This window comes from Phyllostomus hastatus, unplaced genomic scaffold, assembly GCF_019186645.2.
Source record: "Phyllostomus hastatus isolate PE091 unplaced genomic scaffold, TTU_PhHast_1.1 phas_scaffold_11, whole genome shotgun sequence".
Taxonomy (NCBI): domain Eukaryota; kingdom Metazoa; phylum Chordata; class Mammalia; order Chiroptera; family Phyllostomidae; genus Phyllostomus; species Phyllostomus hastatus.
The window spans coordinates 1,807,204-1,825,141 of record NW_025334005.1 but is presented as its reverse complement, the minus strand read 5'-3'; the positions used below and the strand labels follow the sequence as shown (position 1 = coordinate 1,825,141).

The window sequence follows — 17,938 nt, the reverse complement described above, 5'->3', positions numbered from 1 at the left end:
TTTTTTCATTCTTTCAGTACAAGGAATACATTGTATCTCAAAAGTATTACAACTCAGCAAAACAATTTAAAACAGTAGTTTGAAAAATGATTGAAAATTGAATACTTTACATATATTTCTATGATCATTTCCTAATTCTTACAATGCCAAAGTCTTTACCGATCATTGCATAAGCTCGAGCTAAGAGTTTTACCGAGTGGAAGTCTCACCGACCCCTGCCGGCCGCGCCGGGTGGGCCTCGCTGCACCCCCAGCAGAGCCGGGGCAGCTCCCAGGCCCCAGCGCTAACTCGGAAGCGGCCTCCCGGCAAGGCGTCCGCACAACATCACCGCTCGGACGCACGGGAAGGTCGGCTCAAAGGGCAAGGCCGCCATCAAGTTAAAACTAACATCATCAATAAGTTACTAAAATGAAGCTTTAAAAAAATGGAGAAAAGTGAGAAATATGATTACTTTATTACTTTTTCCTTAAGACCGAATTTCCTGAAATGGCTATTGTTGGTGTTCCAAGAATCAGTTCAAGATCTGGTCTCTGGCCCTCTACAAAACTCCCCAAACTAAGGTGGGAATCGAAGAGGTGACCCTCCGGCCGGCTTTCCTTGGTGGCATGAGTCTCACGCTTCTGCACAGGGGCGCGGTGAGAACAGCTCGTGGTCTGTGGGGCGCTGAGCGGGCTGACCCTGGGGGCCACCCCGCTTCCCGGGTGAGGACCCTGGGTGGACCCAAGCTGTGGTCACGTGCTGCCACACGGGTACCTGAGGGGTTCAACTGCACCGTGACACAGGAGGATGGGACAAGCCTACAGAAGTGACTCCTTGAGGAACGGAAGGAGGGAAACAAAAACCTCTCGATTTAAACAACTTTTATGGATGTTATTAATTTCTACTTGGAACCTGTTGGCCATAGTGTTAAGGAGCTTAAACGTCTCAGAATCTCAACATTGGTGGGAACCAGGACAACCGTGGGCACGGAGGTTTTCTCCAAGGGACTTCGAGTGACCCGCCACCTCCTCCGAGCGAGGTGACACCTGGGCCACCCCGCCGCCAGGCACGACACGCACGCCCCGACTCGGTCTCACTGGGGAACACTGTGCATCAGAGAGCTCACGCACACTTTCCAGAAACGGGCTGGCTGGCGCCAACGCCTGTCACAGGTTCAGTCCCCGACGCTGTGTCCGACGATTTGTAAAATAATCCAGAAAAAGGAAAGACCGATACTGAACATAAAGTAGTAAAATTTTGCTCATTAAGTTACTTAAAATTAATTTCTCTTCTCAAAGTGCTTCAAAAACAAATTAAATCTGACTCTTCTTTTTGTTTAACTGATAATATAGTCAAAAACTCTTTGATATTTTTCATACATAAACTAACATAAGCCAAGAACTCCCACTGATGCAGTGCTTAAAACTATATATTTATAATTTCCTATTTTATTGGCATGGATATTTCTAAACTTAAAAACCTTCCTGGTAAGTTCTTTTAATTTCTTATGACAAAAATTTCTCACAACACACAAATATTTACAACATATACATTGTTTCAGTTCTTTACATTGAATTTCAAAGACAAACATTTTTATAGGTTACCACAGAACAAAAGCTGTGACTCATGTTTTTATTTCATAAACTATTATAAGTTAAAGTGAATAGAGTTTTTTAATATTCCTTGTAGCATTTTACAAGTGCAACAGAAAACTTGAAGACCCAAATTAAGAGAGCTGTAGTTCATCAGATCAATGTTGCTTGTTGTCATCACATTGTTCACAGCAAATTTTTGAAAAAATAAGCACCAATCATTCTTGCAAAGAACAATTTTATCTAAAAGTATTGAAAAGTGTTAAATACAAGGTCTTTAACTTACATGACAAGCAATAAATACGCCGCACCGAAACTCATCCCGCACTCTGCTACCTCGTCCATACGATGCACGGACAAGGTGGCCGCCGCACGCCAACTGTACTCTTTTTGTAAAGAAACCAACCTGACCTCCAACCGAGGCCGCACACAGTGCGCCCGGGCCAGCCAACAGCGTGGAACTGACAAAACTCCAAGGGGCAACATCGAGCAAATAAATCAAAAAGCCGAAGATCATTGCTGGTGATATTAGCATATACTAGAAAACCTTAATATGCTGCTACTATGATTTGTTTTAAATTATTGTTTAGTCATATATTAAAGAGCTAGTTAATGCTCTTCAAGTTAAAAAAAAATTGTGTAGCCACATTATCGTTTCCAATGTCCTGCGTGGAAAGCTGCTGTCACTGTACAGTTCTGCTTGAGCCTTTATTTTACAACGGGGCTTCATCGCTAACTCAGAATTGCACATAAGAAGGCTATGTAAAAAGTACAATAAAAATGTGCACGAATCAGACTTTCCGGAGTCAGCACGCTGTACACTTGCTAGGTGTTATGCCGGTAGGTGAGGAGACGAGAGAAGTGCTGTGCTCAAATGTTTCAGCCTAGGAGTAACTGACTGGAATTTTTCATTCGTTACAGTAGTCATCCGGGCCGCGGCGAGCCCAGAGCTCACGCGTTAAGCCTCAAAGACTGGTCTTCTCTCCTCCGGGAAGAGATGTCAATATCTATGGAGTCCTTCCCGACGATCAGCCGCAGCCGCTTGGCCGGCGGAAGGGGGATGAAGTCGTCCTCGAAGTCGTCCTCGTAGTCCTCCTCCTCTTCGCCCCCCTCCGAGGAGGAGGAGCCGTCCGTGCTTTCCTCCTCGTATTGACTGTAGTCATCGACCTCCATGCGAGACTCCAGGAGGGACAGGGGGTCACTGCAGCACACCCCGTTTTCGTGAAGCCCCTCTGTACAAGACCCCCGACTCTCCTCATCCCGCTTTAGCTGGATTTTTAATTTTGTAGAACTACCACCTGATCCTGAGTTAAATCCATTATTCAGCTTTGCTACATACAGATTATTATCGTTTTCATGGTCTTTACTTAACTTGATGCTTATTTTGGAAGAATTCATCCCGTCATTCTCCGGGTCGTTTGTCTTGCTGCTGCTGTCGTGACGCCTTCGAAGCGTCAGTTTGGGGATCCCCGAGTTATTTTCCAGGATTAACTGTGCGTCATACCTTGTGATCCGCCTCTTCTTTTTACTTTTCGCAGTTCTGAAGCCGTCTTTTGTTTTGAAGCTATCTGACGTCACCACCGCGCCATCCAGAGGCGCAGAGGCCCAGTCCAAGTAGCTGCTGGGCACGCCCTCTGTGCCGCTGTGCTGGCCCTGGTCGCAGAGGGGTCCAGTCCCATCAGGCACCACGCCGGCTTTTCCGGGAGGATCACGCACCGGAGGGGATTCCTCTGCCTTTGCCAACTGTTTGACAAGTTTTCCTTGTCGTGACTTCTTCTTTGCGATGCTGCTGTCACTCTTAGGACACTTGGAGTCCCCTCTCTGTGCAGTGTCATGAGCCAGTTCCTCGCCCTGCACCGCCAGAGCCGGCTGCTCGCCAGTGTCTGGGCAAGGCTCAGTCAAACCGTTTTCATAGCCGTCCGATGTATTTGGTTCCAGCTTGATGTCAGAGGTCTCCTTCAAGTTCATTCTCGTCCTCACGGACCGCCTGGTTGTGTAGGTGGTGGGAGCGCCCTCCCCGGGCGGAGGGGCCCCTCGCACCGAGTTCTGTTTGTGCTCTCTTGCGGCATGTCTAGTCAAGCACCCACTCGCCACTGCGGCTTGTACTGGTCCCTCTGGCTCCTGATCTTTCTTAAGGGGCAAATTTTTATAGAGAACAACTTTAGGCTCCTTAAGGACTAAGTTTCCCATCTCGAGTTTTCTCGAAGCACTCTTCTGCTCCAGCCGTTTGCAATGATTTCTCAATTTTACCTTTGAAAGTAAAGGCTTTGCAGGCTTTTTCAGTTTCTTTGGTACCCTGGAATTATTTATGTGAGTTAGCTTAGATGAGGTAGAGTTGGAAGAAGCTGGAATTCTTGACACGGACTGCCTCGTTAACGTTCTGCTCTTGCTGGTCTTCTTCACGCCAACTGAAGATTTTCGGCTAGGAGCTGCAAATTTAAAAAAAAAAAAAAAAAAAAAAAAGGATGAAAAACAGCCTTGGTAACACAAAACAATGCCCCAAACCAGATTCTCGGTGATGCGACCTTCGGATTATAAAAACACAGGGCAGAACGACCCCAGCTTAGTTACTGCCTACGCGTAAGCGTTCCCACAGTTTCCCTTCCAATCTCTGCCTCTAATTTACAGAGCATCTATTCACCTCTGAATTGGGGAAAGAGCTCAGTACAAGTAACTAGTTTTCACTCTATGCTCAATGATAGATTAAGATCTATCATCACTATACTGGTCCAACAGAAGTACTTCTATTCCTAATTTATTATTTTACCACATAAAAGATTTGAAGTTAAGGAAAAATCATAGCTTTTTTCCCTTTCACAAGTTCTTAGAATAATCATTTAAAGTAGGTTTCGCCCTGGCTGGTACGGCTCAGTGGATTGAGCTCTGGCCTGTGAACCAAGGGGTCACTGGTTCAGTTCCCAGTCAGGGCACAGGCCTGGGTTGCAGGTGAGGTTGGGCCCCAAGTAGGGGTTGCACGATAGGCAACCACACATTGATGTTTCTCTCCCTCTGTTTGTCCTTCCCTTCCCCTCTCTAAAAATAAAAATATTTTTAAAAAGTAGGTTTCTAAAATCCAATTGCTTATTAACTCAAAGTAAGTATATTATTTGACTAGTAAATCTAGGACAGAAACACTGCAAATGGGCTCAAAGAGATGAATTCTATTTCAGTGGCTTCAAGCAAGAACAGGTCCTAAGAATCACACACTGTATCCCCAAGAGACAATCACCCCAAAACCTGCACTGAGTCGCTCCCGTCAGCGCTGAAAGGAGCAGCGGGACTCACTTGGCCCCGTCCCTCTCTCGACTGCCTGCGGCCAGAATTACCCTCAGGTGGGGGGCCTCCGACTTCCTTCCTCTGGTCAAGGATGCAGAGAGGTCGCCATGATCCTACTGAAAACCTCCACCTGAGAACTGGGGTGACAGCTGAAGGGCTTTACACGAGGCCGATACGTGGCTCAAGTCCCAGCTGCGCCCCAGGGGAGCCTCTGACCTGCCCCGGTGCTGTTCTCTCTGCATGTACACTGGGACCAGACCTACACATACCATGCTTTACGTGAGCCGACCCCTCAACTAGCTTCCCACAGTCCCCATCTGAAACCCCCCACCCATCCAGATACTCCTTCCCCTCATTCACTACGGAAGCTGAGAGGGTCTAACAATCACCACCTCTCACCAGAGGCGACGGAGAAGGAAAACAACGCATGTGGGCAGGCCCAGCACACTGCCAGACAGAGACTGTTGCTTGCTCCATGCCTGAGGGTTGCCGGGCAACTGCTGTTCCTTCTGCATGGCTAGGCAATCAGCTACCATTAGTTTGTATTGAGAAGAGCAAGAATGAGTAACAAGCTTTCCAAAACGACCGCGCCATCGGGAACAGAAGGCTCTGTACTTGAGACTGGCTCCTAAATGGCGCCGAGGTCCCCACGCCGGCAGGATCCCCAGGCCCGAGACTCGCTGTTCCCGAGCAGGCCGCTACCTTCTGAACAGTGGTCAAGTCTGGATGCCGCTCCATTGGGAAACTGGTGTGAACCGGATACAGCATTTGCTCAAAATTATTTTTAAAACATAAGGATATTCTGGGAATTCTTTGGCTAAACCATTTCTTTCTGCCCCCAGGGCTTCCTCCCCCGAGGCGGACCGGGGACACGGGCTCACGGAGGTCGGCACACACCGGCGTTCCGCGCTCCGTCCTCTCCGGGCGGCTGTGGCGGTCCCCTGCTCCGCCCACGGCCCTTCAAGGGCCGCTCCAGGACCAGGTCAGCGGTTCTCAACTCGGCCCCCCCCTTCCCCACCCCCTCCCGCTTTGCACCCCCACCAGCGGCACATCACCGTCACACACACACCCCGCGCTCCCCACAGCCACACCCCTCAAGTCTGGACCCAGCCCGTGCGCGGCGGCTTGAGGGCCTCGGCCAGTCTCCGACAGCCTCCGGGTCGTGAGATCCAGGGAGCGCTTGGAGCCCTTACCTTCCTTTGCAGAATGTGACACTGCTCACCACTCATTTTCCAGGAAAACCCTCTCCCCTCGGCTGTCCACGAGAGCACCCTCCCTGGGAGTGCCCCGAGACGGCACTCCTCAGGCCTCTGGGAAAGCAGCCTCCGGGTGACAGGCACCCACGCCCCACGGCTATTACCACCGACCCGCGGGCAGTTCCCGAACCACTTTCTCCAGCGCGACCTCTCCTGCATCATCGATCCCTCTCACCCAACACCCACTGGCATCTGGCCCTCCCTCCGAGGCTGTCTCGTAAGGCCCTCGGCGAACATGCTTAACTTGAACTCTCCATCAAGTCTCACGGCCGCTTCTCCTTCTACACTTCTCCATTTGGGTGCGCACCACCACAGTCCGCCCAGCTGCCCAGCAGACCCCGGGAGGGCGTTCCTGGTGCTTGCTTTCCCGGACCGCCTCTCCCAGCCAACCACCATGTCCTGTGGGGTCCACCTCCCCCCACCGCGGCCACAGCCTCCTGCCTGAACGAGGGCAGCAGCTTCTACCCTTTCTCGTCTCTGCTCCTGCTTCCCCAACACCCCGCTCCCCACCATGCAGCCAAAATGATCTCCCTAGTACATGCACCATGTCGCTTCTGCGCTTTTGACCTTACACTAACCTAACGCCCTAAGAATAAAGTCCACAACTCTGAGTCATGCTCACATCCCTTTTTCTCGCCTCCTAGTCCAGCCGTGACAAACTCCACTTACATAAGTCCTACACTCACCCCCCAATTTATTTTAAAAATATTAAAAAATATATTTTACTTACTTATTTTACAGGGAGGGGAAAGGAATAAGAAAAACATTGATGTGCGAGAAAAACATTCACGGGTTGCTCCTCACACACCCTGAACTGCAGACCTGACCCACAACCCAGGCATGGACCTGACTGGGAATCGAACTGGCGACCTTTTGGTTCGGAGGCCGGCACTCAATCCACTGAGCCACACCAGCAAGGGCCCCAAAATATCTATTTTTAAATTATTATTTTTAGTGAGAGGAAGGGAGGGAGAAAGAGAGGGAGGAAGATCAGTGCGTGGCTGCCTCTCACATACTTCCTACTGGAGACCTGGCCTGCAACCCAGGCATGTGCCCCGACTGGAAACTGAACTGGCGACCCTTTGGTTCGCAGGCCAGCACTCAGTCCACTGAGCCACACCAGCCAGGGCTGTTTTTCAAAAATAAAATCCCCCCTCCTCTGAATATGCTTCACTTGGTCAACGCTTCACCTCCTTTAAGATTCAACTGAGGAACACCCTTCTCCCAGGGAGCCCATCGTGACTCTCCATGTAGGACAGGAAGCCCTTGCTGTAAGGCCCACAACGCCTGAGCGTCCCTTTCCTTGGGCGCCTATTTTGACCCTTTAAAAGTGTCTTGTTTTACGGGGATTCTGGGTCCCAGCTCCCCCGCCTACCCCCAGAACCCCGCTTTCCCAGGGAGTCACTGTTAGCTGACAGCAGTGACTCACTCACAAAGCACTTGGGTGTGTGTTCGCAACAGCACAAAACAGAATATTCGAGGCTACAGATGGTTTCAACAGAGATTCCACTTAGGTTTATGTCGTTACAGTGTGTTCTCATTTTGCCTAAAAAGCATTCTCTCTTCAGAAGTCCAGCTAAAAGGTGTGTCAAGTCGAAGGTTAAAAAAGAACACACACACGCAAGCCGGGCAGAACTGAGAGCAGAGTGACTGAGGCGCGAGACCGAGGACTCCACCCTGACCAGTGTGGCTCAGCGGGCTGGGCGTCATCCAGCAAAGCAGGTGGTCACCAGTTCGACTTTGGCCAGGGCACAGGCCTGGGCTGTGGACTTGGTCCCCAGTTCGGGGCACGCAAGGGCAACTGATGGACATTTCTCTCGCACATCAACGTCTCTCCCCGCTCTCCCTACCTCCCCCCCGTCTCTAAACATAAATAAAATCTTTGAAAAAGAAGAGACTAAGGATTCTGACTGTGGCCGCCCCGGTGCCTGCACTGACACGCCATCTGTGACTCTCTTCCCCGCTGTCCAGGAAAAGCCCCAAATGCATAAACCTAGACAGTGATTTCAGGAGAAGCCACATTCTTTGCAATTATAATATAGCAGGTGCTATGCAAATGGCCAAGTAAGCATGACCTCAGTGCTAACAAGCATTCTCTGATGAGCCATTACACCTCTGTGAGAACCACGCTCACAGGACCCGTGTGCCTAAGACTGTCCATCTGGCGAAGGGCAGAGATGGGATCTCCACTGAGCTCTATGGTTCAAGATCCCAAGTTTTTAAAAAGACTTAATTAATTAATTAATTTTATTAGAGAGAGGGGGAGGGAGGAAGCGAAACATTAATGTGTGGTTGCCTCTCAAGTGCCCACCAGTGCGGACCTGGCCTGCAAGCCAGGCAGGTGCCCTGACTAGGAACCCAATCAATGGCCCCTTGGTTCGCAGGCTGGCGCTCAAGCCACTGAGCCACGCCAGGCAGGGCAAGACCCCAAGCTCTTAGGCCCTGCCTCTGAGGAATGCCAGGCCCAACTCACGGGCAAAGGAGCCACAGCACGGCCATCGCGGTCATTTCCGGGTGTCCTCAAAATCACGCGGCAGCCCTGCACGGGTGTCAGGAGTTACGGCCAGACACGAGAGCGGCCGAACCACACCGAGGGTTCCCGAGTGCCAGGGCTGCGTCCGGGCGGGAAGCCCCAGGTACACACGCTGTCGGTGTGAACCGAGGTAATAGTACAAGGATCACACACAGCTGATACTTCAGAACCCGAGCCAGCAGCACCCACCTCACGTGGCCAACACAGACCGACCACGGCTGCCGTGAACAGGCCCTGGGCCAGGACCTGATGCAGACCCCCGCGCTCAGGCTGGGGGGCGCTACCTGTGGCGGGCGAGACTGGAAAGTGGCAAGCAGCCCTGCCTCCAGGACAGGCTCTCCTCAGTTCAGAGAGCCTTAATGCACTGGCCAAGGCTCCTGGGTCCTGTCCCAACTTGTGGCATTTGCAGTGACACACATCCTGTATCAGGGCACTGCCCACATCAAGCCACAAGAGACCTAAAAAACCAGAATCTTCCAATAACGGCATAATTCAGGCTTGTGAAGTGAATTTGTAAGGATTGGTTTCTTCCCTTCTCCCCTCTCTGGACGCTAAAGCAAACCGTCAGGTTGTGGCTCTCATCTACCTTATGAAAAAGGATCTGCACGGAAGAAATAATTTTTCTTTCCACTAGGCAGAAATGTTTCTTTAAAAAGAATACACATGCTGCTCAAGGAAAGCAGTTCCCGTCAGCTGCTAAATCCCAGACGAGCCGGGGCTGCGGGCCACGTCCACGCTGCGGGTGTGCAAAAGGGGATCGATCGCTGTCTCTCATACACATCGACGCTTCTCCCCCTCCCTTCCCTTCTCTCTAAAAATAAATTTAAAAAATTTTTTAAAAATATTTGGTTTATTGATAAATATTCCCTGATGCTCACATAGTATAGTACACTCAACACCTTCCGAAAAGTATTTGTATTCCAATCTTTTAAACTGTGGTGTACCGAATTGAGAATCTTTACACTGGAAACACAGTTAATGCATAAAAACACAAACCCCCCCTGGAATGCCAGAGCCACTCAATGGGGACAGCGCCGGGGCAGTCTCCACATACAGGTTTCACACGTCTCCAGTGCCACCAAGGAACCAGACTCAGAAAACAAGCATTGATTACGCTGCATTTATTGTCAGAACCAACAGTCCACAGCGAATGACGGACTAACTGCTCTCGTCTCGTGCACTCCGGACACTACGAGCGGGGCTAGGTGCACAGGGTTACTGTTACACTACAGAGGGGGCGTCTGTCCTCTGACTCCCGGCAGCAGGCAGATTCGGGAATTCACGGCATTGACCTTCGCCATCACGGGAGACACTTTCCCTTTTCTTCGGGGTTTTCTGCAAGGGAGGGCAGCACCCAGTGCTGGGCTGAAAACGTGAAGAGAGGGAGAAGAGCCTAAAATAACCAGGTCTCAGAGGATACTCAGGTGCCTAGAAGTATCTATGAACATTTAGTGCCCAAACAGGCAGACTCTGGGGGTCACCAGGGCAAAACCTTCAAACTCGACCCCCGTCAGGGAGAAGCCAGACCAAAGAGCCCACCACTTCAGTGCAGCCGGAGCAGGTCGGTGCTACCCAGGCGGAAAACAGCAGCGTTCAGAACGGTCCCAGGACTTCGGAGCTCCGAGACGATGTGTTTTCTTTGCTTAGGCTTTCTTCCCTTCCTTCTTCACTCTGTATTCTTCATTCTTTTCTCAGTTCCATTAGGTCTGGGCCCCACCCCCACAACCGGCATCTTAAAGCTTGCTGCTTTCTCCTTCTCACCTTGCTTTTTGGTAGCAGCTAATATGTCACAGTGCAGGGACATTTAAAATGCTCCTTTATCACAATCTAATCCTGGTAACTGGCGGTGAACTGGGTCAGTTCATTTTGAAAAAGGCAAGTAAACCCGGAAGCCAGAAGCTCTGAACCCCGTGTCCCTCAGCCGTCCCAACAGCTGGCTGGGCGTGCGCCCGTGTGGCCCCGCCCCATCCCATCTGCTCGCAGCCGCTTCACTGCAGTGAAGCTAACACCTCGAGAACGTTGCTCTCAAACACGTATACACACACAAACACATGCCATACACAGTATGTCTCATACATGACACATGCATGATACATAAGACAACCCTGGGGCATGTGATGAAGCATGGAAGATCCAGTTACCAAGTAGTCAGGAAAAGCAGAGCAATGGGTCTAGACAAGCCAACTAAATCTGCAGGAGGGATACAGACTGCTTTTGTGGGTGGATCATTCTAGAACCTTGTGATGTTGCTGAAGACCCAGGGTGTCTCTCAATATTTAAAAGATCAAAACTATTGAAGCACACACTTCAGGAAACAAACTGTGTTGAAACATTTAAAAAACCCCCAAAAAGATATGCTCATCAAAGGTCCCTTACTTACTTGCATTGTTTTTTTCCTGAGTGGTATCTGCATCAGTGTTAGAGCTGACAGACTGACTGTCTGAATGTTTGCTGCTGTCACCTAACTTTTTAAGCCTATTTAAACGTTTATCTGTTTCTCTGAGTCCGTATTTGCTATTGATAACAGGAGCAGGCGCAGGCAGTCCCACTCTGGATTTAAAAGCACCAGTTCCCCGTCTGAAAGAGAAAAGAGCACACGTCACACGAGCAGCGTACTTACGGACCACAGGCCGCGGGCTCCAGGCCCATCCGGTCCACAGGCGTGATGAGCGGAGGGGCCTCCACCACCCCCGGGGTCTGCCAGGTCTAGGGCTCGCCAGAGAGATTCAATATTATGTAAAATTAACAACAACAAGGTGTTATGACTGCTGTCGATCACTAACCGCCCGCGAGAAGCTACTGGACCCTGTAGAATTATGTGAAGAAAACAATAAATGACTGATTCTTCAATTTCAAAACTGGTTGGTGAAATTTACTATTTCTGTATACATACAGAAATACATTGTGGTCTACACTGTGGCTTAAATAACCCACCTGTTAATTATGTTCCAGCCTTGTTCTACACAATTTAACACTACACTACTAAAAACTGAGAATTAAGAAATTAAAAAAAGAAACCAGGCAATTTCCATAAATTAAGTCATTATTTCGATAGAACTTAATGTTCGACACGACAAGCCCCAACTGAAATCCCGCACCAGAAGGCGAGGCTGTCTCAGTGAGAATCTGAGTCTGGGAACACAAAACCCTGCCAAGTCATTCCTTCCGAGTTACTGGATAAACAAATGACCGTAATCAAGTTAATAAAACGTTACTAAACAGAAGACATCACAATTAAAAGACTTGCTTTTACCACAGGATAAGAATAATAATTTCTAACCTGCTTTAACTATTCGTATTTATGTAAATTCTTCTCAAGTGAGGGTGTTTAACAGGAGAGTTCCTAAACTTCCTAAATGAATCTGTTTTTGCAAATCTTTGCTTTATTCAGTGTATAAAGGGAAATTTCTACTCAGCTCTATGCAAAAGAATTATACACTAAAGAGGTTTTAAAAAAAGCACTACCTGTTGCATTTAAGAAGTGAGAAATCTGCTGGGCTAAAATTGCCTTCCGTCGGCCTTAGCTTGTTAGAAGAAAGCCAAGTAGTAACAGCTTCCGACCCTGCGGTCGGACTGCGAACACCTCTGGTGCGAAAGCAGTCTTGCCTGCACAAGACCCCGTGTGACCTTCAGGACTTTCTCCTCCCAAGCAACGAGTGTGTGACTTTTTGCTAAGGGACAACAAGAGTTTTTTTTCTCTCCCACCCTCCTAACTCTTAATGCTAGGAAGCACAGACCTAACCCTAAAGTGGAAACTATTTTTGGTAAGGTGAGAATTCTTGCTTTCTGCTTTCTTCACCTTCACAGAATGCACCTAGAATTTTTATTAATGCATTTATAAAAACAACAAAAAACTTACTGTGGGACTGCCTCAATTCTTTGGCTCAGAAAGTACATTGGAAATTCTCACCAAGCCAGGCAACCAATTACACTCAACTCCACCCCAAAATACTTTCAGAAAGTAAATCCATAAATCCCAAAGGCCATTTCATTTTATATGGATAAAGAAAGTAATAAATTATTTTCAGATAGTCCCTGTCCTTTTACCATAACACATAACATTTCTGAAAGATGAGCTACACTTAAAAATTATGCTTAAACACAAGCCCTGGCTGGCATAGCTCAGTGGGTTGTAGGCCGTATTTCCAGTGGGGGCCACACGAGGCAACCACACAGTGATGTTGCTCTCTCTTTCCCCCTCCTTTCCCTCTCTATAAAATAAATAAATAAATAAATGACTATATCTTTGTAAAAACATTAAAAAAAATAAAGGCGTGGTTATATAGCCAGTGACTTTATTTAAAAAAATTATGCTTAAACACAGAATAAATTATTGTAGTGGGATTATTTTATCTGGAAATTAGAAGGTTTTTTCTTTTTAAGTAAAACTCTACTATTCACCTGCTTCTCTATGACCCGCGCCTCTTCTCTCTAACCTAGGAGCATGACACATGCTCGCGCTGGCTGCAGCGAGCCAGATCGCCGCCCAGGACAGCAACACCTGAAAGGCGGAAACCGGTGGTGCTTCCCAACCCCCGGCAGCCCCGCAACCCTGAGGGGCCAGTGCTCCCCACCTGCCGGCACCTCCGCTCCCACCTCTGTGCCCCCGTCTGCACACCTATCTCGTTGTCGGTGTTTTCTCAGTGAACCGAGTCAGCAGGATAATACACGCGTTCACTCAGCAACCAGCTTTACCATGGTCACGGCTCAGGCAAATCAACTGGAATAGAACACGTTCTAAAGGTTGTGGACACTGAACCTTGCAGGCTATCTTTCCCGCTCGCCACCATGAACACGGCTGCCGTGCTGCTCTTGAAACCGAATCCATGAGCTAGTGCTCGTATTTCCAGAGGACAGAGTCTGCCAAGTGGGACTGACTGCCAAGTAAGTGGTACACTTACTTCTGACACACGTTGCCAGATTCCTTCCCCAAAAGGTTACAGCTATTATTCATGGTCCTAATAACATCGTACCTGTTTCTCCACGTTCTCACCAGCAGTATGCAGCGCGCCCCTCAAATTTTGCCAACTGATGGTGAAAACGAATACCTGGTTGTTCTGATTCCCCTGCTTCTGGTCCTCATGCTCTGTGCAGCACCCCCCTCCTTTCTCTACTACTGGAGCCTGTCTCTCCCTGTGAGCTCGCCGGAGTTTCTGTTATCACAGTACTAACCCTTCGTGTGTGTACCGTTCCCCCTTCAGTTCATCGTCTGTCCTTGACTTTATTTTCAGCCATTCAAAATTTCAGTATTTACCATTTCTTGTCTTCTTTCAAAAGACTACTACTAACCCAATGTTAAACATATATTCTCCTAAACTGTTCTAATAGTTTTGCATTGTATTTCGAAATTTAAATTCTTAACCCATCTGGAATTTATTTTTATATAGTGCGAGATCGGAATTTAGCTCAGTTTTCTTCCAGACACATAACGATCGACAGCTGACCCTTGAACAAGGCGGGACCCGGGGCGCCAGTCAGTCTTGCAGTCAGAAGGCCAGCCCTCGGCACACGCGGACGCCCGCGGGCAGATGGGATACACTGCCCCCTCGTGCTGGCCTGTTTCAGGCTCCACTCGTGTCCTCCTACCTACCTGCCCATTTCTGGCCAGTGAATATCATCAAGTTTTGATTACAATTGTTTCATAGAATCTTTTTAATATCTGTTAAGGCAAATCTCCCTTTACTTTAGAAATATTTTCTTGGCTATCAAACATACTTTTGCATAAGCTCTACAGTGAGTTGGCCCCTCATCAGATTCTACCCCTCCAATTTCCGGCGTGAAATCTGCAGTGCTGATGGGGAACGCGCCACAGTCGCTGCAGCGTCAGGGCACTTACAGCCCAGACGCAGGCATGCGATGCATCCTGGGCACTTCACCTGCTACTTCAGCGTCTCTGTAAAATTCCGCCCCCTCTCTGCCCTTCCCTGGGCCCCCTCTTCTCGCCTTCCAGCACCCAGCACCGTGTGAGTACGGATGTGTGTACACACTGCCCTCTCGACTGGCGCTGTGCTTATTAGTCTTGTTTATCATGCACATGCAGGCCCAGCACAAAGTAGCTGTTCAGTTAGTATCCAATGAAGAACTGAATGAGTTCCTCTGACTACTCTCATCCTCTCATCTAACTGGTGTTCCTGAGAACTTGAACCCTATTTGCAGCCAAGCTTCAGATCAAACTGCTCACACAGTGTGACAACAGCCATGCATACTGTTCTGTGTATGAGGCCTTTCCACTTGGGAAGGACTTGCACGTTTCTACCTACTGTTCATACGCAGCCTATGAAGTAGGAGGGATGACCCCAAATGACCCGGGAGAAACCAGGGCTCAATAACGACAATTAACACGCCTAAGGAACATGATGATACAAGCAGCTCTGAATGAGTAAAATAGTTGTTTCAGGGCTGGTTTGGAATCTTGTGTATGTAGTTACACTTTCAGGACTGCCTCTAAAACCTTATTAGCGTATCATCTGCTCCATTCAATCATTCATTTAGCAAATGTTTATCAAGCACCTACTATGTGCCAGGTACTATTCTGGAATATAGGAGTAAATAAAAGAGATAAAAATCTCTGACTTCTTGGCATTTCTATTAATAACAACCAGAAACCAGAATGCAACTTTATAGTTAATATTTGAGTATTAATTATGTGCTGTTCTACACACTTTATGTGAAATAACTAATTTAACCCTCACAGCAAACCTACGGACTAAGTCCCAGAGCTCTCCTCACGTTGCAGACACCGAAGGGAACTGAGGGACAGAAGCGGCTGGGCTGCCCAGACCTTGGGGCGAACGAAGTGCAGAGCCCCGGGACCCAGCCCGGGCAGTCTGCCCCGGGTCCCAGGCACTTACCCCACTACACTGTGCTGTCTCTGTACAATGATTTCAAAGCACTGATCAACTATAGTTAAGTTATTTCATAGATTAAAGGGTCTTTTTGGGGACTAGTCTAAGATCCAACCAATGTTCATGCCATTTTTATATAGAAAAAGGTAAGTGTTATCCCCCACCCCAACCCGGGGAAACCTCTGGCCACCCAGGAAGAGGAGAACGAGGCCTCTGCGGAACCCACCACGTTGCCCATCCAGGACTAAGGCTGGGTGTCTTCAGGGGAGAAGTAGCACTAACCAGTACTACTGCTCCTATTTGCAAAAGCAACATGACGTGAAAAGAATGAGAGCTCTGAAGTTAGGCTGACCGGGGCTCAGTACTTCAGTTTCCGCCCCTGCAAGGGGCAGTCACTACTGCCCTCTCACAGGATGGCTGTGAGCACCGAATGAGTCCAGACCGGTGGTGTCCAGGGCAGTGCAAGGCATGCGAAATGGGTTGCACAAGCCCAGGTCTGCTGGGCAGCGTGGCCTACACAGGCTGCACTAGGCTGTGATGGGGCCTTCCTGCAGCGCCCCCGGGTGAGCCTGTGAGGCTGTCTCTGGGAGCTCAGGCCGGCAGTGGTTCCTCTAACAAGCCGCTGAACAGCAGTGCTGCTAAGGCAGACCCGGGGGATTCCCACAAGGACGCCAGAGTCTCAATGGGTCACACAGAGAGGTTCCCCACTAAGGGACGGAACTTAGGAATTATAAAGAGTATATGCCTCAAAGCGAAAATTCCAGAGGGCAGAGCGTGGTAATTCACAAGACTGCTCCAGGGTTGTGCAGGACTGTCAGCAGTGGAACTTCACTTGCCATTTTGGGGGCAACCCCCGCCGGCTGTGTGCGTGCGTGCGTGTAAGTGTCTCCCACTCTCCCCTCATGCGCGTTTGAATTCTGACCCATTCATGAGAGTAACCGCTGGTAACAGTGGGAGTTGACAGGGTTAGGTGCCAGGGCCCCTCAAAGTTCTGGATCCTGTGATTTTGTTTATGCGTTCAGTACTGGGTGTGATGTTCTAATGCACACGACCACCCCTGCATTTAAGTGACGAGATAATGCGATTTAATGTCCACGATCATCAGGTGGTTAAAAGAATGAAAAAGCCGAACATCTTCATGAATACTATGCGTACCTTTCACAAGTGTAACACTCGCAGAACTCGTTGTTTTCTCCAAAAAACCCATCTCCATAGTAACAAGAAATTTCTTCCCCAGGTTCAATGTCTCTGAGAGCCTTCACACATGCTGTGTCTCGACCAGTTGACACAAACTGAAATAAAATTAACTCAGTAAGAAACTCGTACCTGGAGCAGAAACTAAATACTTGAGATAAAATTTTTGTGCTTACCTTACAGTTAGGTCTGCAATCTGAAAAATGTCCAAAAGATAAAGTCAATTAACTGTAGATAAGATCTGAAACACGAACAATTACAGAAATCTGAAATAAGCTTTCCATATAAAGTTTACAAAGTTGATAGAAATTTGCGTCCCAAGGTAGAACCACAGGAGTATTTAACGACTTTGTGGGGGGAGATCACATTCCTAGCCCTCCTCTGGAGGACGACGGAGGCTCCCTCGGTCAGACAGGGCCGTCCCACTGGGAGTGGTTGGTGCCGCCCACACCGGCGCCAGGCCCCGAGAAAGGCGCTTACCGTGGTTTATGAACGCAGCCGGGCCGAGCCAGAGCTGAGCGCAGTTTTTCCTCGTGGAGTACATGACACTGAAGTCGTTTTCTCCGTGTCTGAGTAGCATGTTCTCCTCAATTTCTGAAAGTTCGGCAATACAACCCACCAGTAATTCTATTTTGTCATTTCGTTTCCTATTTAAAATATGTGATGTTAAAAATTACTAGTAATTATAAATAATAAGGCTTCTTTTAATAAAATAACCCTGTCCAACAAATACCAAGTATTGAGAAGACCTAGCTCTGCGTATTTTAGTTGATTCCGATCCCCACCGGGAAGCCCCCAAGCCTTTGCCCTGGTTACGAGAGGCTGGCAAGTCCTCCGAGACAGGAGCCCCTCGCTGCCTCTGAGCGCCCCGCAGCACCTGCTGCGGCGTTCTGCGAGCAGAAAGGACTCAGGCCCCCGCGGCACTGGACCCACCCTGCTGGCAGTGGATGAAGGAGACCCAGACGAGTGCACCAGCAGGGAAGCTATGAGACACAGAACTGGGAGGCTGCCACCCCACAGACATGTAACTCGAGCCCAGCACAGAGTCCTCCATTGTCTAATAGCCACTTTAAGAAAGTAAAAGAGAACCATGTGAAATTACTTTTAGTAACATGTTCCATGCCACCATACCCCAAACACAATTTCAGCAGGTAGTCAGTGTAAGAATTATTAATGAAAAAGACAACTTAATATGAAACCCGGCACATACACCACATTTACAGCACTGCTCCATTCAGACCAGCTCCATTTCCAGGGCTCAAG

General features: G+C 48.8%; 1 protein-coding gene across 6 annotated transcripts in view; it reads right to left on the bottom strand.

The window, feature by feature from the left end:
- Window positions 1–1,633: 1,633 nt before the first annotated feature.
- KMT5B (lysine methyltransferase 5B) overlaps window positions 1,634–17,938 on the bottom strand; it is a 49,988-nt gene continuing 33,683 nt past the window's right edge. For 5 of the 6 annotated variants that reach the window (XM_045854814.1, XM_045854813.1, XM_045854809.1 and 2 more), the window contains 5 exons: window positions 17,156–17,322; window positions 16,852–16,871; window positions 16,637–16,773; window positions 11,017–11,213; window positions 1,634–4,000 (listed from right to left, as the gene is read on the bottom strand). In XM_045854814.1, the coding sequence (XP_045710770.1) occupies window positions 2,523–4,000; window positions 11,017–11,213; window positions 16,637–16,773; window positions 16,852–16,871; window positions 17,156–17,322 (1,999 nt within the window). In that variant the 3' untranslated portion in view covers window positions 1,634–2,522. Of the gene's footprint in view, window positions 4,001–9,742; window positions 10,002–11,016; window positions 11,214–16,636; window positions 16,774–16,851; window positions 16,872–17,155; window positions 17,323–17,938 lie in introns of those variants that run through there. The other variant, XM_045854815.1, reaches the window with a different exon arrangement.